Source organism: Triplophysa rosa, linkage group LG25 (genome assembly GCF_024868665.1).
Source record: "Triplophysa rosa linkage group LG25, Trosa_1v2, whole genome shotgun sequence".
Classification (NCBI taxonomy): Eukaryota; Metazoa; Chordata; class Actinopteri; order Cypriniformes; family Nemacheilidae; genus Triplophysa; species Triplophysa rosa.
In genome coordinates this window covers 15,656,738-15,679,752 of record NC_079914.1, presented here as the reverse complement: position 1 = coordinate 15,679,752, position 23,015 = coordinate 15,656,738, and the positions used below count along the sequence as shown (strand labels likewise).

General features: G+C 37.5%; 3 protein-coding genes across 7 annotated transcripts in view; all 3 read left to right on the top strand.

Annotated features, from left to right (window-relative positions):
- The window catches only part of asic1b (acid-sensing (proton-gated) ion channel 1b), a 126,212-nt gene extending 120,493 nt beyond the window's left edge, over positions 1–5,719 (top strand). For 4 of the 5 annotated variants that reach the window (XM_057325194.1, XM_057325193.1, XM_057325190.1 and 1 more), the window contains 2 exons: positions 1,825–1,923; positions 3,418–5,719. In XM_057325194.1, coding sequence (XP_057181177.1) covers positions 1,825–1,923; positions 3,418–3,513 — 195 coding nt within the window. In that variant the 3' untranslated portion in view covers positions 3,514–5,719. The remainder of the gene's footprint in view (positions 1–1,824; positions 1,924–3,417) is intronic. The other variant, XM_057325191.1, reaches the window with a different exon arrangement.
- A 1,655-nt stretch (positions 5,720–7,374) lies between these two features.
- On the top strand, positions 7,375–16,464 carry smarcd1 (SWI/SNF related, matrix associated, actin dependent regulator of chromatin, subfamily d, member 1). Its single transcript, XM_057325195.1, has 13 exons — positions 7,375–7,617; positions 9,427–9,599; positions 9,685–9,727; positions 9,943–10,065; positions 11,384–11,506; positions 11,583–11,699; positions 11,786–11,887; positions 12,069–12,230; positions 12,306–12,403; positions 12,483–12,618; positions 14,546–14,668; positions 15,132–15,233; positions 15,320–16,464. Exons 1-13 carry the CDS (start codon positions 7,441–7,443, stop codon positions 15,371–15,373), a joined length of 1,533 nt encoding a protein of 510 aa, XP_057181178.1. The 5' UTR covers positions 7,375–7,440; the 3' UTR covers positions 15,374–16,464.
- Positions 16,465–17,225: 761 nt separating this feature from the next.
- Positions 17,226–22,328, top strand: gpd1b (glycerol-3-phosphate dehydrogenase 1b). Its single transcript, XM_057325198.1, has 8 exons — positions 17,226–17,359; positions 19,406–19,583; positions 19,713–19,853; positions 19,921–20,059; positions 20,507–20,619; positions 21,110–21,346; positions 21,421–21,527; positions 21,756–22,328. The coding sequence occupies exons 1-8, from the start codon at positions 17,319–17,321 to the stop codon at positions 21,850–21,852; spliced, it is 1,053 nt and encodes a 350-aa protein (XP_057181181.1). The 5' UTR covers positions 17,226–17,318; the 3' UTR covers positions 21,853–22,328.
- Positions 22,329–23,015: the final 687 nt, after the last annotated feature.

Here is a 23,015-nt window from a genome sequence, read left to right as displayed (position 1 = left end):
CAGACAATCCACTTGAGAATTAAGTGAAATTACACATATTGTTTAGTATATTTTTATGTTTTCTTCTGATTTAACTAGATGTGCACCGATATATCGGCAAACAATCGGTATCAGTAGATAAAAGCGATTTTACAATACAATGAATTTGTGCTGTGTATATAGAAAATGTTTAGAAACATCACCAGTTCGATGTTCAATAATAATAGTAGAGATGCACCGATGCAAAATTTCTCCACTGATAGGCGATTATCATCTGTCGTTATCGATTCTGAAGATTGAATGAATATTTCTTAACTTTCTGAATGTTATTAATATAATGACTATTAATATTGAACATCAAACTGGTGATGCTTCTTAACATTTTCTATATACAGAGCACAAATTCATTGTATTATCTTGTCCTCTTTTGATTGACAGTATATATCGGCCCTGATCAAAAACTGCTTTTATCAACCGATACCGATTATTGGGCCGATATATCTGTGCATGTCCGATTAATTTTCTTTATATGAATTAATAACATTAAGCAAGCTAAGATATATAAATTGTATCTCCAGTATCAGTATTAGAATCAGCAGATATTACTCTGAATAATCGGTATCGGTGGATACATTTTCAATTCTGAAGATTGAATGAGTATTTCTTAACTTTCTAAATGTTATTAATATAATGACTATTAATATTGAACATCAAACTGGTGATGTTTCTTAACATTTTCTATATACAGAGCACAAATTCATTTTATTTTCTTGTCCTCTTTCGATTGACAGGATATATCGGCCCTGATCAAAAACTGCTTTCATCGGCCGATGCCGATATATCGGTGCATCTCCAATAAATTTTCTTTATAGAAATTAATAACATAAAGAAAGTTAAGAAATGTAAATTCCATCTCCAGAATCAGTATTAGCATCAGCAGATATCACTCTGAATAATCGGTGTCGGTGGATACATTTTGTTTCGGTGCATCTCTAGTATTAAGTCGTTGGGTTGTGATGAGAATATAGGGACTCTGGGAAATATCAGGAGTGTGCAGAAGAAACTCTCAGTGTTTGCATTTTATGAATGTGTGATGTATAACTGGAGCAGAACGCTGAGACAGCGAGAAGTGTTTTGTCTTATCTGTTTTCTTCAGCCGCTCGTCTCTGGTATTCATAACCGCTCGTGTAATGAGTGTTAAAAGAAGTGCTGAGTCCACACAATACACCTCTGCCCTGTACACACATATGCATAGATATATACACACATAGATGCCTCATTAGTGTCTGTTTCATACCCTGTATGTATTATACAATCACAAGTGAAGTGACTCCTGTTTTATACGGTGCAGTGTGAACATGCTCTTATATTGATTCATCTCTCCAAACCAAACACTTACAGTAAACCGTGGTTTTCAGGTCTGAATGTCTTTTCCCAGAAATCAATGTTTATGGGAAAATATAAATAGCCGCATTGATTCAGTGTAATGTTGATAAATGGAAGGTTGTGCGTTGGGTGAGATGAGGACACACAGATGGATCAGAGAAGCAGAAATACTGTCAGTTTCAGCTCTTGTGTTTGTTAGCCGGTTGAGTTAAACATGACAGCTGTAAGACAATAACAAGCCATATATCATCCGTTTGTGCTGAAGCGCGAGTCGAGCGCCTCTCGTGGGACTGACTGGAGAAAATACCCCGCTCTGTTTTAATGTATTGTTTCTGTCTGCTTCTGCTTGTTTCACTCCGTCACCTTGAGAGATGCTCATTCACAGTGTGTGCTTTAACTTTAAAAACAAGCATGTTTAGAGGTTTGTCTCAGATGGGGCTTTGTTTCGTCTCTTCACAGGTGATCAAGTTTAAATTGTGTCGCTGCACGAACAAAAAGCAGAGGGCCAATAACAACGAGAGAGGAGCCGTTCTCAGCCTGGACGATGTAAAGCATCACGTTAGTAACTATCACACCACCCTCTGTGTCTATACATTATAACATAATATTACCATAGTACTGTGTGTACAGTAAACACGTCTGTCTGTCCTTATATATGCCTCTATATCTATACATCAGTATCTATCCTTATACATCTATTTAACTATCTATCTATACATCTATTGATACACCTATATCTATATGGGTGTCATCTATACTTCTACATCCTTTTATTTATCCATTAATCTCTATCTACATCTGTATTTATCTCTATGTCTGATCTCCATTTCTGTTTTTATCTATATTTATACATATCCATGAATTTAGATTGATCATTCTATTTGTGTCTAGTTATCATCTCTATCTATACGTTCGAATCTATACATCTGTATCTAGTCTATATTTATACATATATATCCACAATTTTAGATTTGTCTGTCTATCCATCAATCTCAATCTATATGTCTATATCTATTTATCTCTAGCTATCTACTATGTGTCTATATCTATACATCTCTAGCCATAATTCTATATTGATCATTCTATTTCCCTCTCATTATTATCAATCTCTATCTACTGTATACATCAAAGTCTTTACATATGTATTTATCAATATGGCTGACTTATATATCTGTATCTACTGTATATCCATTCTAGATATATGCATCCGTATCCCTCATTTCTATTTCCCTCTAAATATCATCTGTCTCTATCTATACATCTTTATCCATCTAAATCCTGTACATCTATATCTGTACATCTATATCAATTGAGATTAATAGATTGACGAATATAAATTACGGATATATCTGTATTTATACAAATATATCCGTAATTTATATTCCTCAGTCTATTAATCTTTTTCAATACATCTATATCTGTACATCTGTATCTCTCCATCTATTTGTCTAAATCTATACATCTATGTCTATTCTGTATTTATACATCATTTATGTTCGTCTGTCTATCTATCCATCAATCTCAATCTATACGTCCATATCTGTGCATCTCTATCTATCTGTGTGTGTATTTCTATACATCTGTATCCATAATTCTATATCATCAATCTCTATCTATACATCTAAATCTTTACATATGTATTTATCTATATATCTGTATCCATCTATAGCCATTCTTGTATATACATCCGTATCCATAATTCTATATCGATATTTCTATTTACATCTAAAATCTCTATTTATACATCTATATCTATACATCTGTATTCGTCTGTATCGTATACATCTATATCTGTACATCTGTATCTATGTGTCTATATCTATACATCTGTATCTGTCTATATTGTATACATCTATATCTGTACATCTGTATCTGTCTATATTGTATACATCTATATCTGTACATCTGTATCTATGTGTCTATATCTATGTCTATACATCTACAGTATGTCAGTTCTGTATTTATACATCATTTATGTTCTTCTGTCTATCCATCGATCTCAATCTACACGACTATATCTATACATCTGTATCTATTTATCCATCTTTTCAGGCTCCCTGTGACAACCTTCGTACCCCATCGACGTACCCAGGCAACATGCTACCTCATCATCCCGGTCAGGGTAACTTCGAAGACTTCACCTGTTGAGAAACACAAGAGCGTCCGTGTGATGGAGATCAGAACATCAGAGCATCACAGACCCATCACGACCATTACAAAACACGTGGAACCCAACAACACAGGAAGACAAATACGGAACCAATTCTGCGTATATATTCACATGAAAATGTGCGGAACTTTTTTGCTGAACGTGTGAAGGAAATACTGCCTCAAAAATCTGACTCCCGGAAGCCTCGTGACGGTGGATCTTCTGACGAGGACTTTCTCGTATCGTGACTCGGACATCCAATCAGCCTCTCGCAGCTGGACCCTGATGCCTTTGTGTACATAGCGACTGTTCTAAACTGTTCTCAGATCAGCGGCTTACGTAGATCAGTAGATAAATATAGCGCTTAAGGCCCGATTCACATTTCGCGTCTTTTGAAATAGGGGGCGACTAGGGGGGCGACTCTTTTTTTCAGGCGCATCGGCGCCGCATCGACATGAAAAAATCTCAACCTTTCAGAAAGCCACAAGCGCACCGCAGGTCATGTGTCAAGAACCAACCAGCCAATAGACGAGCTCGATGAAGATGGAGACACAGATGATCACAGCATAACTAAATCTAGTAGCAGAGTTATTGCAAGGTATTTTCAGTGCATATAATCCATATATCCTTTGTTTATACCTCCTCGTCTCAACGGCTATCATGGCCCATGGTTGCTTAGCGACGACAGATGCCAGGAGAGCACAAACTTCAGGCGCTTTGGAAAAAAAAGGTGAACGCAGTGCAGCTCGCGGTTTTAGACGTGAAATGTGAATGGGGCCCAACTCACTGTATGTAGCCTCATGATAGTCTCGCTCATTCAGTATCTCATGAGAATGTAAATCTTCTGAACGCAGAGTTCAGATTCAGCTGTGTGGAGTTCATCCTGTAAATGCATGCTGGTCGTCCTGTGCATGCTTTTCTTTTCATTTACATTTCATCATCATTATTATTAATATCGGCAGTTGCCTCCATTCTAAACAGGCTTCAGAAGACGCTATAGTTGAGTTTGTGTGTGTGGATACAATTTCTCTAAATGACCCTAAAATGATAAGACAGCAGCATCTATGAAGTCTTCACGAGGAAACGCAGTTCAAACAGAACGAGAATAATGTGTTTCATTGAGTTTGGCTGTTTGTTTTATTTGGAGACACAATATCAACATGTGAACAGCATTCATATCATGTAGAAGGATGTACGAAGGTTTACAAATCTCCTTTATGTTCATAGAATGTTGAAATTGATTTTATTGACATTGAATGATACATTTGGGTGACAGATTTGTTAAGTGTGTACTGAGTGTGTATCTAAACAAAGGTATACAAAACAGGTGTGTGGGTGTGTGCACCTTCATTTTTGTGTGATGATGTGAAGATGTTAGCACGTACGTGTGTGTGTGTGTGTGTCTTCATTTGTGTGTGATTGTGTGAAAGTTTATTTGTTGTGTGTGTGCGCACATTCATTTGTGTGTGTTTGGATGAAGATGTTTACACGTACGTGTGTGTGTGTGTCTTCATCTGTGTGTGATTGTGTGAAATTTTACTTGTTGTGTGTGTGGATGTGTGTGTTTATATACATGGTTTATGAGGACACAACTCTGTGTAATGACATGTGTATAACAACGTAAACATGGTTTACGGGGACACTTCCCGTGTCCTCGTAAACTAAAATGCTTAAAAACATACTAAATGATAATTTTTTTTAAAGAAAAAAAGACAAAGGTTTTATGTGATATTAGGGTTAGGGGTAGGGGTTAGAGTTAGGGAATAGAATATACAGTTTGTTCGGTATAAAAATCATTACGTCTATGGAGAGTCCTCGTAAACCACATATGCAAGCATGCGTGTGTGTGTGTGTGTGTGTGTGTGTGTGCGTGTGTGTGTGTGTGTGTGTGTGTGTGTGTGTGTGTTTCTTCGTTTGAATTCTGTTCATGAAAGTGACCTGTTGATTGTTTATTTGACTTTTGTCATGGCAGCGACATATTTGTCAGCATCATATCAAAGCACAAAGACCACTGATATGTAAAGGATGAAGAATGATCAAATATTATTATCAGTGTTATTACCATTATATTCAGCTGGTTCATAATACAACCTTTAACTCTTTTGTTGTTGTTTTTAGGACAAACACACATATTGCCTGACTGTCCGTCAGCATCTGCAGATAATAGGCTGTTCTATTTATCTATGAAGATATAATAAATATCATTCAGAATTTTACAAACGTCTCACTCACACTTATTCAACTGTGATGTTGGCCGATTCATGTTCACAGAAAACTGTTTTGGATTAACAGCAGCAGCTGTGATTCATTGTCAACCTACGATATTTAACATGAAGGATGGTATATAAATACATATATAGGTATATAAATACATATATAAAACAGGAGCGGATCTGAATAACCCTGATGTACGGTACTTAACCTTGATCAAGTACATACTTGTAGTGTGTATAAGCATTAGAGTGGCATACAGTATAAACGGAGATCTACAGTAATAAAGACAACTACACTTGAAAATAAAGGTCCATAAAAGGTTCCATAAAGAACATTTAACATCCACACGACCTTTCTGACGCGTACAAGCTTTTTCTAGTGGAAAATGCTTCTTTAAACTAGAAAAAGACAAGAAGTTTTCACTTTGATGTGTTTAATGTATTGTGTGTATCACTATCACAATAATCACTATCTGTGTCGGATGATGATGTCGTTCTACCATTATGTTTTCCTCAAAATGAGTCACAGACAGGAATTACCTTCCTTTACAGATTATTATCTCTAAACTGGTGGTACATTAGGATCTTTTGTGGTGGAATATGTTTAGGTCAGATTTATTACGAACCCAAAGAAAGTCGCGTTGTGTTGCCAAATATATCATTTTAATGACTCATTCAGTGGGATAACGTATATACTGTTGGCCTCAAGCAGAATGTTAAATTAAATCTATCACAGTGCAAATATGAAACCGAGGTTTTCGCTCATTAGGCTTTTTGTGTTTAATTTTTCTCACTAATTAAGGTGCGTGTTAGACACATGGTTTAATGAACTTTTCTGTTAAGAAGTTGAAGATAATTTGACCCACACTGAAGAACGAATGGTCAAAATCTTCTGCCTTCTCCTCTCATGATGCCCACTTTGAGCTTTTACTGTTTAGAATAATATGTTTGTTGCATTTAATTGTGTTTTAAAGATTATTTGAGTAATTTTAACTAGTGTAAAATGAAACCTTATAGTTTCTGCTTCACACATTAATCTAAAGGAGTGAATTAGGGTAAACTGGGTAAACTCTTATGTATCCCAATTCACTCTATTATGTCACTTTCATTTGAAATACAATGTAAACTTTAATAATTATTTTTCGGGGTTTGTCGCCCTCTTGTGGATATGAATTTATTCACAATTTGCCACCAAATAAACTTTCTTAGATTTAATCAAAGTTTAATCCAAATTTAATAAAGAACAAATGATGCATATGATTAAAAAATACTCTCGTTTTATTTTCTAATCCTGACTTCTTTATACAAAATGCAGACAGATACTCTACAAAACAACCTACAATATTCAATACAAAGATAACAATACAAACAAAGACATATTTATACAATGTAATTCATAAGAAATAAAAATTGCTACGATAAATAATTTACAAAAATAATACACTTTTTTTTTGTTATAGTACAGAAGTGTACAAAATTTGTACAAACATATACAACTGGCAACAAATTTACATAAAATAAATTGCATAATAATATAACTTGCAAATCTTTCTTGAAGAGCGTCAAGGTTCCGATGACGTCGGCGCAATCCCTTCTCAAATGTCGCGAGATTCCGGCTCAGTTCGCCGGCGGCGCTCTTGAGCTCTCGCGATATTAGTTCACGGCTCTCACAGGCGGTGTTGCTGTGTGTTCGCGCTGCGGCTCGCGGAGAAGATGGCGGCGCGTGGAGGTTTTCAGCCTGCGACACCGGGAGGCGGCGGAGTACCGATGGGACCCGGGCCGCCGGTGGCCGTGGCGGGGCCTGGTATGGGTCCCGGTACGCCGCCCGGACGGATGGGCCCCGGCGGGCCGCAGAACCACATGTACCGATCCCCGATGCCCGGATACCCGGTAAGAGGCGCGAGGAGAACAAAGAACCACCCGAGCTCATCCGGAGGGCTTTAAACGCGAACATGCATTAAACATCCGGATTGTGTGATTATATTCAATGCATTAAACACAGCGAGTGTTAAGAAATAACATTAGATGCGTTCACATTCAAATATCACTCGTTTATGAAAGCGCGACTTTACATTGATGCGATTCAGCATCCTTCTGATAATAAACTAAACGCATCAGATGAAGAGGAGGAGGATTTATACACGCGCTTTACTTAAAGTCCGATATAAAACGTGAAAGTAAAATGTGATTATGGAAGACTGAATGAGTTTCAACACGAACAGTTCTTTAAAGGGTCCGTGGGCCTGTATGTCCATTCCGCTGATGCTTGTGTTTGCATTCACGCTCGGTGTGTTCGTGTCGTTACATTTTCTTTTTACATTAAATGACGTTTCGTGTTTAAATGCAGAGATTGATGTGGTTTCGGTCGATTGCATAACTCTGTTTACATTTTTGCTGGTTTTTCTGCATATTAATAACTGAATCTATAGTGGTTTTATTGTCAGAGTTGGTTATGGTTATGTAATTTGTCACGTTCATAACCATACACAACACGATATGTAGTTAAATGCATGGTATAACACACTTTTAATTAGTGTATGAATAAATGAATTTAAAAAAGGCGACCCATCTGCTATGCATAGTTTGCTCATCTGCAATACGTCTCAGAGACGTCTGCTGAAGATCTGGAAAACATCTGCTAAACATCTTAGAAAGAGCAGTTTTATCATAAACATCTTGCAGACGTCTTAAAGATGTCTATACCATGTCTGACAGCAGACGTATTGCAGATGAGCAAACTATGCATTGCAGATGTGAATGCAGACGTCAAATAGACGTAAGCCAGGTGGATGTGTGCTATCAGGGAAAAGATTAGAAGAATGTACAATCTGAAGAATTGGCATATAAATAAAATAAGAAATGTATGTGTAAATATTTAAATGGCGCACACATGTTGCAATGTGGGTTTTGGGTACCACTGTATAGGTTATTTGCTCATTTATTGTTGCATATATGATGTAATGCCTACATGTGCCTCAAAATGTGTTTGAATACTCGCGGCTTGCTTATAAGACACATGCACGCCGTTGCATTGGAAAACAAAACCTTAAAAGCGAAAATATCAGTCTGTTATGAGGTTTGGTCAGTTAAAATGGTATAAAAATGAGGACGTAACTTGAAAACAAAGTGAGGATTTGGCTGTTGTCACGTTTAATGTAACATGTTTATGCGATGAAGTACACGTGTGGTTCTGAGCTGTGTAACATCCACTAGAATCACAGGGACACGCGATCAGATGCATGAACATTCAGACACGTGTTCGAGAACATTTACATGATGTTGGTTTGCTGTGAAATTCAAGGTTGATTCACTTAAAAACTCCTTTCAGCAGGTTCTGTCGTGTGTCTTTAAATCGTTGACATTTCTGTTGTGTAACACAAGTCAAACCATTAAACGCAGTCGCTGGTGAATGACTGTAATACACGTTTAGATGACACACAAACATCTGTTTGACATCAGAAAACACAGATCGCTTATTCGTCTTTGTGTTTATTTTGTAGTTAAAATGCATTTCAAATGTTGTGTTTGTTAAACGCAATGAGATAAAAAGGATGTTCAGAAGCGGCACAGAGTGAACTAAAGTTCGGGGTGGATCGATGGGATTGGGTCGGTAATAAATTCGCTGTAAATCCCTTTAGATAAAAGCGTCTGTGGGGTAACTGGGAGTTCAGGAGCTGATGGTTTATTGATGTCTTGCAGAGACCAGGAATGCCTCCATCCAGTCGCATGACCCCTCAGGGACCCTCCATGGGGCCTCCGGGTTTCGGGGGCAGTCCAGTGTCTCGCCCCGGCATGCCCGTCATGGACCCGTCCCGCAAGAGACCACCGCCGAATCAGATTCAACAGGTTCAGCAACAGAATCGCAACCAACAGTAAGAAACATTCAGTCGTGCGACCATTTCGACTGTTTTCACTCTGTTTGGGAATTGGACTCATTACTTTGTTGGTTTGTTTTAGTGCCAAGAAGAAGAAAATGGCGGATAAAATTCTACCTCAGCGAGTAAGTGCCCATGAAAGCTGTTAGCTCAACTCTTTCCATACACAAGTTACCTCCTCGTTTGAAATTATTTGACCCTTTTTTCCATTCCCTTTTCGTAATATGTTTTTGTATTGATAAATATTACGTTTTTTCTAGCGATTAAAAATCTGACATGTATCACATGACCGCAGAGAAATATTTAAAGCATCTCTTAATATATTTTGTCATTGGTTCAGATCCGAGAGCTTGTCCCCGAGTCTCAGGCGTACATGGACCTGCTGGCGTTCGAGAGGAAACTCGATCAGACCATCATGCGCAAGAGACTCGACATCCAGGAAGCGCTCAAGAGACCCATCAAGGTAAATCCAAATTCGCTGGTTCTGAAATTTAACAAAAAAAAGCGCAGTAGGGCTTGGATGATATTTTGTGTAATTGAATTTTTATGCTCAGTTTCTCAATAAATTACGGTTAAATACCACCACATCCGAAAGCCAGAGGGCGCTCTCGCGCAGAAACTCTGAATATGGGACACAAATTAAAAAACGTGTGTAAACTGTTCTTCTTCTATTTATTGAACATAATATACATACATAATGGCATAGATAAATGTACATAAACAATAATTAAGCAAGGCACATAAAGAAGAAAGAAAAAAACAGATACCAAGAACCAATATATTACAAATATTCTGAAAGAGAGAGAGAGAAACGAAAAAAACAGGAAGTAAGAAAAATAAATAAATATTATAAGTAGGGGTCTATACATTCTCTTCAAATAATTGTATTGATTTATTATCTTTTATTAATATAATATTTTAACAAGTTTCATTACCTTTTTAGTTTTTATATATTCCAGTGATGGAAAGAAATGATAAAACTCTTTTAAAAACAGAAAAATAAGGTTTCGTCCTCATACATCTGCATTTATGAAGAAACACATTTCTTAGAATCAAGATTATATTAACAAAAAAATCATTCTTTTTATTGTCCAATACTATTCTGAATATAATGTGTTCTTTAGCCAAGCCAGGCAGTGACTGAATTTTTGTCTGCAACCAATAAGACATGTTTTCCCAGAGAGTTCTGGAATAAACACAAAAAAATAAAAGATGATCAGTTGTCTCTATGACAACTTGACAGAAAAAATTTAAACTAAATTAAACCGATGTCTCAAACGTAGATGAAGTATATATACCATTAAAAACTTAAAAATGAACGATTTACACACGTAGTTCAAGGAAATGCCGAAGGGCATATTCTATCGCTGTTCTTCGAACCTTTTCTGGTATTTTCATGATAAAGTATATTTATAATGATGATGTTTGATGAGTGTTGCTTTTTCAAATGCACCTTATAAACGACTCGATCTCGTAGTGATTTTAGATCGAGCGGTACTTCCTACTGATCAAAGAGCCGTGGTTCACGGAAGAGCTGTGCATAAAACAAAGAATTGATTTGGGAATCGACCTAGACGGGTATAATTAGTGTGAATCGCGATGTATATATCATCCCAGCACTAATACGCAGTGTCCACACTGTTATTGTGCAAGTGAAGTGAAAAGAATTCAAGCTTCAAATCATTTATTTGCAAAACTCAGATTTTAGTAATGTTATAAATCACATGCATGTCTCAAGTGTTCATTCAGATTTTTCATACACATTTGCTTTTCCTGCGCAGCAAAAACGAAAGCTGCGTATCTTTATCTCCAACACCTTCAACCCCGCCAAAGCTGATGCGGAGGACGGCGAGGGCACCGTTGCATCATGGGAGCTCCGTGTGGAGGGTCGACTTCTGGAAGACGTAAGCGGGAATCTCAACTCGCATCTACTCGTGTTAAATCTGAATGTCTCTTATAATCTCTGCGTGTCTTTCTCAGACCGCTGTGTCCAAGTATGAAGCCACCAAACAGAAGAGGAAGTTTTCATCTTTCTTTAAGTCATTAGTCATCGAGTTGGATAAAGATTTATATGGACCTGACAATCATCTGGTGGAGGTAAGAAGCATAACTATGTGAATGTGCTGATCTGAAGTTTATTTGGTTAAATGCTCAGGTTAAAGTGACGTCTCTTTCGCTTTCAGTGGCACAGGACGGCCACCACTCAGGAGACGGATGGGTTTCAGGTGAAGAGACCTGGAGATGTTGGGGTTCGCTGTACTGTACTCCTCATGCTCGACTACCAGGTGACAACACGCTCGCAAATCATTATAGCGTACCACCACTAGGGGGCGGCACACACACACAATGATAGATGTCACAATATTGTCCAGAGTTCATTATAAATAAATATAACAAGAAGATTCGAATTTTACTTCACCCCAAAATCAAAAGAATCAAATATAAATGAGTTCAATCTCTCTCCAGCCTCCTCAGTTCAAGCTGGACCCTCGATTGGCCCGACTGCTGGGCATCCACACTCAAACCCGACCCGTCATCATTCAGGCCCTGTGGCAGTACGTGAAGACCCACAAACTGCAGGACCCTCACGAGCGAGAGTTCATCAACTGTGACAAATACCTCCAGCAGGTTCGACGCTTTCTATTGCCTTGCATTTCAATATCTATTCAATAGTATTCTCAAAATCATTTTCCGTCGTTCTAGATCTTTGAATCCCAGAGGATGAAGTTCTCTGAGATTCCTCAGCGTCTGCACGCGCTACTCATGCCGCCCGAGCCGATCATCATCAACCACGTCATAAGGTAACCGTCGGCAACACGATGCCACTCGAAACCGTTTCTCATCTAGGAAATACTGTCTGAACCCGAACATCTGTTTCAGCGTGGACCCCAACGACCAGAAGAAGACGGCGTGTTATGATATCGATGTGGAGGTGGACGACACCCTGAAGACGCAGATGAACTCTTTTCTTCTGTCCACGGCCAGTCAGCAGGAGATCGCAGGGCTCGACAACAAGGTATGACCTGGATGTTGTCGCGAGCAGCAGTTTGGGGAGGGTTTTTCGGACGGGCTGTTGTTGATTCGTCGATCATGTTTTAATCGGATGTTATTCATGGTTTTATTGTGGTCTGATCAGATCACCACAACTGGTTTATTAGTTTCAGATAAGGTCTGATAGTAGATTATCTGATCCAAGTTTAGCTGAAAGGGTTGTACAATTAATCGGTTAATCGAGTAAGCATAAATATCTTTTGATCTCAAAGCGAAGAAAGCTGCCGTCAGCGTCCGGTGATATTTTTTTTTTGTGTGAAGTTTTGCTGTTTTTCTGCTGCCTGCTGAACGCATTTGTTTTTAGGTTGATTAATCGACAGTTAATTTTAATCGGTTAAATTATAATCATTAATAAAATAATCGCCAAAAGGGCCTTCAACCGATTAACTGATAAAAATGTATTGAATGAAAAATGACTTTGACTAATTAATGAAAAGAGCCAGTAAGAGCAAAGATGGGAACTCCTATAATATTGTTTTAAAAGCATCTGAAACCCCAAGAAGCTGCTTGAGAAAATGGCAAGAGAACATCTCTGGAAATTTTAAGGCAAAAGGTGACTACATTAAAAACGCTAAATTGTAATAAGTTTTATTTTTTTGTTTTTATATTTATTTATTTTAACTGATGTTTTTGTCTATAGAAGACTAGTTGGTTAAACAAAAAATGTTTTGTCAGATAGTGCTCCAACATTCTTGCTGTGTGTGTTCAGTTGTAATATTGTCGTTCATGCGATTGCTGGTCAAACATTTACCTGACGGTCTGTGTTGGATGACTGTGTTTGTGATCATGGCTTTCTTCTGGATGAATAAACAGTCTTGTAAGTGCTCTGAGATTCACGGCAGGAGACCGGCTGTTGTATTATACAGTGGTGTTTTGTGTTACTCCCTGTTCCTGTCTGCCGCATATCAAAGTGAGTCTTACGTCTCACGAATCTGAGCGTGTTTGGTGGAGAAACGCACACACACGATCGTGCTAGCGTGATGAAAGCCAGGGGTCCGTCATGTAAACACTGTCCTGGCTTTTCTCAGCTCAACATCACCGTGTAGTCTGATAAAGAGTTCAGTGTTAGCAAGCAAACTCACCATGGTGATGCTGTTGCTATGGCAACTCCATGCTTATTGCCTCCTGTTGTTGAGCGTTTTTGTGTTACTTAAATCAATATGATAAAGATCAGTATCATCTCTACAGAAGAGAGTAAACCATTTTTAATTCCTGTTGTTACATCAAGTACTAGAGTATATTGATCATTTGATAACAAATAACCTCGTCTGATTGGCTGATTAATAGTAATAATTATTTTATTATTTGCTATCATTAAATACATTTTTGCTCACCTGCTTTCTAAACTTTGCTATCAATATTTAAAACTGTAACTGGCCGCTAGTCTTTAAACTGAAGTTGTGGGATCTTGGGAGCTTCTTACCACATGTATGTTTTTCCCCTTTGACCCAGTTACATCACTGGTCGACTTGCAACAGTTTGTGGTTTGAACTTTGTGTTTGGCGACACGGTTTGTCTTGATAAGATCAGCACAGTAAAAGCACTGTCGTGTGATGAGATTGGACTTGAGGCGATTACAGCCGTGATGATATTCAGTAGCACGATTGTTTGATATCAAACATCTGTTGTGTAAATAGGAAATGGATACCAATGAACCGTCATTTCTCACTTTAATTGAAAAGCCATGTAGTGCAATTCTCCTCTGCCAACCCTAATAGATTTAATACAGCGTTGCAAACCACAATTTCACCATTTAAAACTAAATTTAGCGTAAAGAAGTTGATTGAGACGCAATGAAGCATGCTTGATTAACCAAAGTGAAAGACCAGTTTTCAGTGAGATTTGCTAACCTGTTTAATTCAATTTAAGGTGAACTTTGCTCATGTCTTCAGATCCATGAGACCATTGAGACGATCAACCACCTGAAGACTCAAAGGGAGTTCATGTTGAGCTTCGCCCGAGACCCGCAGGGATTCATCAACGATTGGCTGCAGTCGCAGTGCAGAGACCTGAAGGTGAGACCAACCGGCCAATCAGCTTTCAGCAGAATTACTGAGATCAATTTGCCATATTGGTGCACATTAGCCTCCGTCAATAAAAAGACGAGATGTTCAATTTTATTATGTAGTGCTTCTTATTGTTCTCATTGTTTCAAAGCAGCTTTACGTACATTATAATAAAAATATTAAATGAATAAATAAAATATGAATGTTAAATGGTTATAATTATAAAAGTGCTGCGGTTGTGCATCAATCGTACAATAGTATTTATTACCGAGGTACAAAAAAGTTTGATAGCATGGTATTGAATGAGGAACCTTTATATAAGTGTAACTGCTGGGCTCATGTCTGAATGTTTGTGTTAGTGATGTGACTGGACTTATAATGATGCTGAGGATTCGGAAGGGGTGGTTGACTTTTAAAAGTAGAGAAAAGAAGTTTCTCATTAAGTTTTTGGCATGGGTTCTGTGTCTTGCAGACGATGACTGATGTGGTCGGGAACCCGGAGGAGGAGAGACGTGCAGAGTTCTACTTCCAGCCCTGGGCTCAAGAGGCCGTCTGCCGTTATTTCTATTCAAAGGTGAAAATCTTTATTTTTTGCGCAGTGTTTGGTAAGCTGTTATTTCTGATTCTCTGCTTTAACCATCGTCGTTCTGTTTCGCTCAGGTCCAGCAGAGGAGACAGGAGCTGGAACAGGCTCTTGGCATTCGAAACACATAAGCGTGCTTGTGTTTGTTGAGAAGGAGGATCAGACGGGTTTCTGCTAGAGACTGTAACTGTCGTAACTGATCACTACAGTTATAATACATGTATCTTGTATCGTCCTGCTGTAGCCCCCCAGGAGACCCTTTCCCCCGACTCCGCTAATTTCGCCATCATCAGGTTTCCCGCTCGGTCTAAAAATCAGTAGAGAAAAGTTTTCAGAATCTGTCATTTCAGAAAATGACGTTTTCTGAGCAAACTGACAGGCTTTGTGAGATGTTTTGTTTATCGTTATTATCGCAACATTACTAAATCGTGAATAGGAATCTCAAACTACTCGATTCGCTGATTTACATATTAACAAATCAGCCAGACATATTTTTTCGGAGGGGTCATTGTTTATTTTTGAAGTAATCGATATTGTCTTTGATATTTTAATGTTCTCATAATATGAACTTTGAAGATTAGTCTAGTTACGTACAGATTATTAACTTAGTTTAGTACCTCAGCTCCGCGAGGATGAAATATTTAGATGGAGAAGTCAGTCAGCGTTCCCGCTCGGTAACCGAATTACCTTCAGTACTCATGCGTTCCGTAGTGGTTGTACTCCAGCACGTTAGCGAACGAAGCTTCGCAAGATTAGACATATTACTGATCGACCTGTTTGCGTATTGATCTTCTGGTCCTAGACTGTTAAGTAGTTTCACGCTATGATCTATAAATTTATGCTTTGCAGAATTGCCTCTACAGATTGATGGTTCATTAAATACTTGTCTATATTATCAAATTGTCGGTCCTAACCGATAATATAGAAAACCTGCTACTGCAAATACTAGTAGTTCTCAGTTGCCCATCAAACAGGTTGTGTTTTTAACGTTTTCTAGATCTGCTAAAGATGCACCAATGCTTCCTCCACTCAACTTATTTAAACATTTAGAAGTGATTTGTTTACTTTAACATTCTGGGTAGTTAACAATCTTATTAGTTAACAAGTCTCGCATTTGCTTTGACTGGAGATCCATTTTATATCGTCTTTTTTTCATGGACCAAATGTTGTAATTCTGTTAGCTTTTTGTGTTATAATAAAGATGATCTTGTATTAATGCGTAGTTGTGTCCATGTCTGTTTATTGTTTCAGGTTTGTGATTTGTCTGCGTTTTTTTTCTATTTGTAGTGTTTTATTTATAGTTTAAATGTAATATGTTTACCTGTGTAATTATTTTCTTTCGTTTCTATTGTGTTTGATTAAGCTTTACGTTGATTTTAATATATAATTTAGTTTTCTTAATGGTGACTCTTGTGGAAAGCAGACTGCTGGCTTTTGATATGGTTGTTTGTGCAAAGTTTATTCCTTTAGTGATTTATTTATAGCTTGGCGTTAATGTTATAATGTTAATTTGTCTGCTTATCCCTTACGAAAATAAACTGTTTCTTGGATTGAACTGTAAAGCCGTGGTTATTTTTCATAAGAGATGTTTTTCGTTACCGCCTTAAGAGAAGATTTTTATTTAGTGATTTATTTCTAGCTAGAAATGTATATAAATTATGACGCGTACTTAGGTTTTGTCGCTACTGAATGACATAAATACGTCGGCCAACTGTTTCTATGGTTACACGTATACTGCAGCGCTACTTCGTCAGCATGTTCTGAAAAATTAGCAAAATATTTATGTTTTATGAGCTTTTATTATTATAACTATTAAAACTTTTACATTTTGTTAAAAAAAGGCATTTCTCAATACTTATTTTCGTTGTCAAACGTATACTCGGTGGTTATTTCGCACTCCAACAAACGAAATGACACATTTTGTAGATGTTCGTTTATGTCTCTTATTCAGCTGCGCGCATGTATGATCACAAACGAGCCAATGCGCGCAAGGGGAGTGAGGCGCGTTCGCGGACTATAAAAAGCGCGTGCTCAGGGGAGTCGCTCGGGTCCGACAGCTGCCCTTCAGCCGGACAAATGGCCGCCAAGAGAGTCTGCATTATCGGCTCCGGCAACTGGTGCGTATTACTCTATAAAATCGCGTCGAATAATTATTTAATGTTATGTTTCGTTGTATTTCATAGTACAATGTCATTAATAATTCTTTGATTTATATCGTTAGGTTTATTGATAGAATTTGCGCAAAACATTTATTTCTAGTTAATAAAGTTTATTAAATGCGGGATTTGTTGCATGATTTATTTATGCATCTAATATGTCCGACTCGCGCAGAATCATGCTGTCTGTATAGCTGACTATTGTTATAGTAGTATTTCTAATGATATGTCACGGATTATATGATAGGTATTATAGCTGAATAAACATGTCCAAATACGCGTGTGTGCTTTAGTTTGTTATTTCTGCTGAGTAATGATCGTGTTCAAGAGCTCTGCGGTCTGTCCAGCACTGCAGGCAAACTGATGCTATTTCTAGTTCACAAAGTCTATTCAACGCATTGTTTTATTACTGCAGATACTGAAGCAGAAGTGTAATGTGATATGTGCTGGATTATTAATAAATAATCAGTGTCTTCACTTCATTATAGTCTCAAATGTTATTCAGAGTTTATATATAGAAGGGACGTTTGTTTTGTTGCAGTATAGTTTTGTGATTTTGTGTTGGTTAGATTCATATCTTAAATTCATTTTATTCGCAGGAACGTTTGACTTGCTATAATAAGTATTGTGACGGTATCAGATAGGTATATCATGGTATTGTTACGGATTCATGAACCATTGTATATATGGTAATGCTTTAAAATATTATATTGAGTTTGTTGTTTAATCTTTTGTTTCTTGAAAGTGTTATTAAGGGTATGAGACCTTGACAAACTCGCTGTTTTAGTACTTGCATGAACTGTCTTTAGTGTACTAAATTTAATACAGTTCAGTATAGTAAATACTATAGTATTAGTACTTGTAAACATTATTTTACTATAGTATTACGTATTATTGACTCCAGTAGTAGTATCCAATAGACCGTTTCATCGGACGCGCGCGCCCCGACCCCCAGTTAACTTCCGGTTTGTGTTTAGCGAGTGCCTAATAATATAACTTTATATTTTATTTATGTTAATATTAATTAATATTATTGTTTTATTGTATCACAATTGTAATAAATAAACGATTTGTTGAATTTTGTTGTATGTTCATTTTATTAAATAAACAATTTGTTGAATGGGTCCTGTAGTTTTGACGCATTTAAACAGCCCGTGTGGAACATTGACATCTAGCGGTTGAGCTTGGTATCGCAGTCTACATTCAAAATATTGTCCTTGCGAAAATTAACCATGGTTTAAAAAAAAAACACATTGTTACTGTAGTAAAACCACGGTTACCACAAAATAACCATGGTTATGAAAACCCTTTTTTAAAGAACCATAGTAGAACGATGGTTACTGTAGTAAAACCGTGGTTTTGCCATAAGTAATCAATACACAAAAAAACATGGTTACCACAACAACAAAAAAACACGGTTAATTTTTGTAACAAGGTTTGCCAAGTAGCGTTTCTTTTGATTGTTATCCGAAATAATCTACAGGCGCTCTTTTGTTTGTGAACGTGTACCGGAAGTTCAGTTGGGGTCACAAAAAAGCGCATGCGCAGTAACGTTTGTTTATGTTGTTAAGATGAAACCCAGTATTTACTATAGTAAATTGTAGTATACTATGGCATTATATAGTAGGCTATTACAGTATCTTCAACTATACGAGATGAAGAAACGGTTCATTTCTGTAGTAAATTCTGTGTTGTGCTATAGTATTTGTAGTATTATAACAGCCTAAATGTAGTAGATAAACTGTAGTATTCACTATATTCTTTACTATAGTAAGATTCAAAAACACTACAGTTTCTAGGAATCTTACTTCAATAAGTACTGAAGTGAACAGTTTTGGTATTGCGTTGATATACTGTATTTCAGTTTTGTTAAGGGTTGTTATCTATGCATTTCTTTCAACCATGTAACTGAATCACACAGTGTACCAGACAAACAATGATAAACCCAGATTAGTTGTACATTCACGGTTTCTTCATGATCTCAGATGGAGTTGGTTATGTTCACAGGGGCTCCGCCATCGCCAAGATCGTAGGAGCCAATGCGGCGAAGTCCAACACGTTCGAGAGCACGGTGAACATGTGGGTGTTTGAAGAGATGGTGAACGGACGAAAACTCACAGAACTCATCAATACTGAACACGAGAACGTCAAGTACCTGCCGGGACACACGCTACCACCCAATGTGGTGAGAATGACCACTTGAATTGAATCTTTTAGTACCATTGCTGTGTACAATATATACAACCGATATGTCAAACGAATCACCCAAAACAAGTACTACGGTAAAGTAAGTTTTGTTCGTGATGTTCATCAGGTGGCTGTTCCAGAGCTGTTGGATGCTGTGAAGGACGCAGACATCCTCATCTTCGTCATTCCTCATCAGTTTGTGTCCAGAGTGTGTGACACCATCAAAGGTCACATCAAACCTGACGCTTTGGGGATGTCGCTCATCAAGGTGACTTCAGTTTATGGTGTTTATTTGTTGTGTAGAGTTTGTGTGTAACTGTGTGTGTGTTTGTAAGGGTGTGGATGAGGGTCCTGATGGACTGAAACTCATCTCTGATGTCATCCGAGAGAAACTGGGCATCGTGATGACGGTGCTGATGGGAGCTAATCTGGCCAATGAGGTCGCCGAGGAGAAATTCTGTGAAACTACAATCGGTCAGTGAGCTGATGAGAAATCATCTGTTGTGTTTCAACTTAATGAATATATTTTTATTAGGTTTCTGATGCAGATGTCCAAAGTAAGTCTTTAGGTATTAGTAGGCCTACACAATTAAATCAACAATTATTGATGTTTTTTGTAATATAAAAAATACATATTAGAATGTGTTAAGGTGGTGTGTGTTTTTTAAATATAATATCTTGATATAATATATTTGTTATAATGTCTGTATTTATTTTTTATATTGTGCGTGTGCTGCTTTTAAGCCGTTAAAGTTTTCCTAATTCCCTCTGTTCATTTTATAGAAAAATGCAGTTTTATTTTTTTGTCAGTTTTTATTCATTTGTGTACAGAAAGTTCAATCAAACCTGAAGTTTAGTTGATTCTTTAACAAATGTAAATGTTTGGTACCCATTTTCTTTAATGCTATGGCGTGTGTTTAGGATGTAAAAGTAAAGCTCACGGACCGCTGCTGAAGGAACTCATGCAGACACAAAACTTTCGTGTGACGGTGGTGGAGGAGGCGGATGTTGTGGAGATCTGTGGAGCGTTAAAGGTGAACATTTACTCCATCGTCTCTCATTTCTGACGTCATTTTTCTCAGATTTCTGTGTCTGATGTTTTTGTAAATGTGCTATGTATAAGGTAATAAAATGATGTCATAACCTCATGACACTGCTTGATCTGCAGTGTTTTTATTAGGGCTGACAAACGATTAATTGCAATTAATCGCGAATAATCGTCTCCAGAATAAAAGACCGTTTGTACACAGACATATATGTACACACAAGCGTTCTTTTATTCTGGAGACGATTATTCGCGATTAATTGCAATTAATTGTTTGTGTTTATAAACATATTAACATATAAAAATATAAAAGTTATGTAAATAATTCCTAAATATATATACATGTATGTGTATATAAATACGAAACAAACATGCACAGTACACAGACAAATACTATGTATGCACTTTTATTCTGGATGCGATTAATCGCGATTATTCGTTTGACAGCCCTAATTTTTTATGGTGCGTTTGTGTTGTAGAATATTGTAGCTGTTGGTGCTGGCTTCTGTGATGGTCTGAACTTCGGTGACAACACTAAGGCCGCCGTCATCCGTCTGGGTCTGATGGAGATGATCGCCTTCGCTCGGTTTTTCTGCACGGCCAGTCCCGTCTCTCCCGCCACGTTTTTGGAGAGCTGCGGCGTCGCCGACCTCATCACCACCTGCTACGGAGGACGCAACCGCAAGATCGGAGAGGCCTTCGCCAGAACGGGGAAAGTAGGGTTCTTCTCGGTTCTGTGTGTTGTTCGTTTACTTTAACTTTTCTGGTAACTTATATGTTTGTTTGTTAGTCCATCGAGGAGCTGGAGAAGGAAATGTTGAACGGACAGAAACTTCAGGGTCCGGCGACCGCAGCAGAAGTTCATCAGATCCTCAAACGCAAGAACCTGGTGGAGAAGTAACAATCAATGTTTTATTCACAATATATACACAACATCAGAAGTACAGAAGAGCTTTTTTACCTTTTGTTACACTATTGTTCAAACACTATTCATTTGTGTCGAATCTTATTTTTGGACCAAAAGCAGGGTGTGACAACTTGCCCCGGTCTACTCTATAGTAATGTTTTCACTTCAGTGATGTAAAAGTGAATTTATTTATTGAGTCTCTCTGTTTCTCTCTCTAGGTTTCCTCTGTTTAATGCGGTCTATCAGATCTGTTTCCAGGGTCATCCGGTCAAAGAGTTCGTCACATGTCTACAGAATCACCCAGAACACATGTAACCACACGAGCTCTCTGAACACCGAGTGGATTTATAGACAACAGCACATTTAAAGGTGTATCATAGTGCCTCTTTTTGTAATGTAAGTGTTTAAAAAGTCACTTTAAAGGCGGAGTTACAATACCGTCAGATGCACAAATCTGATCACGATGCTGCTTGAAATGGGCGTTATATTGTCGCTAACACAGAATTGAATCTTTTATTCATCTGTAGCTCAATGTTGCGTATTGCTAAAGATTTTATTTACTGTAAAAGACCTTTAATTGAAGTTTGTCTTGGACTCTCATAGTTTTATTAACATTTTGTCTTAGTTTGTCTTTTCTTTAGCAGTCAAGCAAAAAGTGCCTTAAAGTTAAGTCCACATAAGCAACACAATTTTCAGGAAAACAGCTTCTGGAAATGTCTGTATATGCAAGAAGTGCCATAAAACAAGTGTCATTTAGTCACAACGGCTTGTGTTTGTGAGTTTGTGTGTGTGTGTGTGTGTGTGTGTGTACATTGATATTATACTCGCACACACGTTCTGGAACGTGACCTTTACATTTGATACCTCGCTCTGATGTACTGAACTTTCACCTTCAACATTTTGGGGTTCAACCTTTGACCTTTCTCTAAGAGCAGTTCTGTTCACTTCTTAGCAGGTCGAATAGTGTGAGGAAAATAAGATTTTATTAAAAGTCTTATTATTTTAATATCATCATGTTTGTGCATATATTACTGATTAGAGGTTAAGATCTGATACAAGATCAGATCTGCTGATCAAATGTGTCTATTCCATTCAGTAAAAATCTTACTGTAATATTCACTTGGTGATCTTGTGTGTGAAGATTAAAAAGAGTCATGTGTTTTGGTGTCAGTCAAGGGTTCAGTTGGTCTAGAGGTGAGTATCGGCTGTGAGCACTAGATGGCGCTCGACTGCTGCTTTATACGTCAATGAACTCATTTCTCTTCAGCTCTGAAAAGTAATCTTTATTAAACTTGCTTTGTGAGCATGATTCATCTTTGCCGTAGGTATGTGATTTATGATGTCCTTTGTTCGCCTGAAAACCACGTTTTTGGCAAGTACGTTTTTGAGAAAAAAACATTGTACACACGCATGAGTATATAAAGTATAGCCTAACCCATAAATAATTCTGTGTATTTGTGTTTAAAGTCTCATTTCTT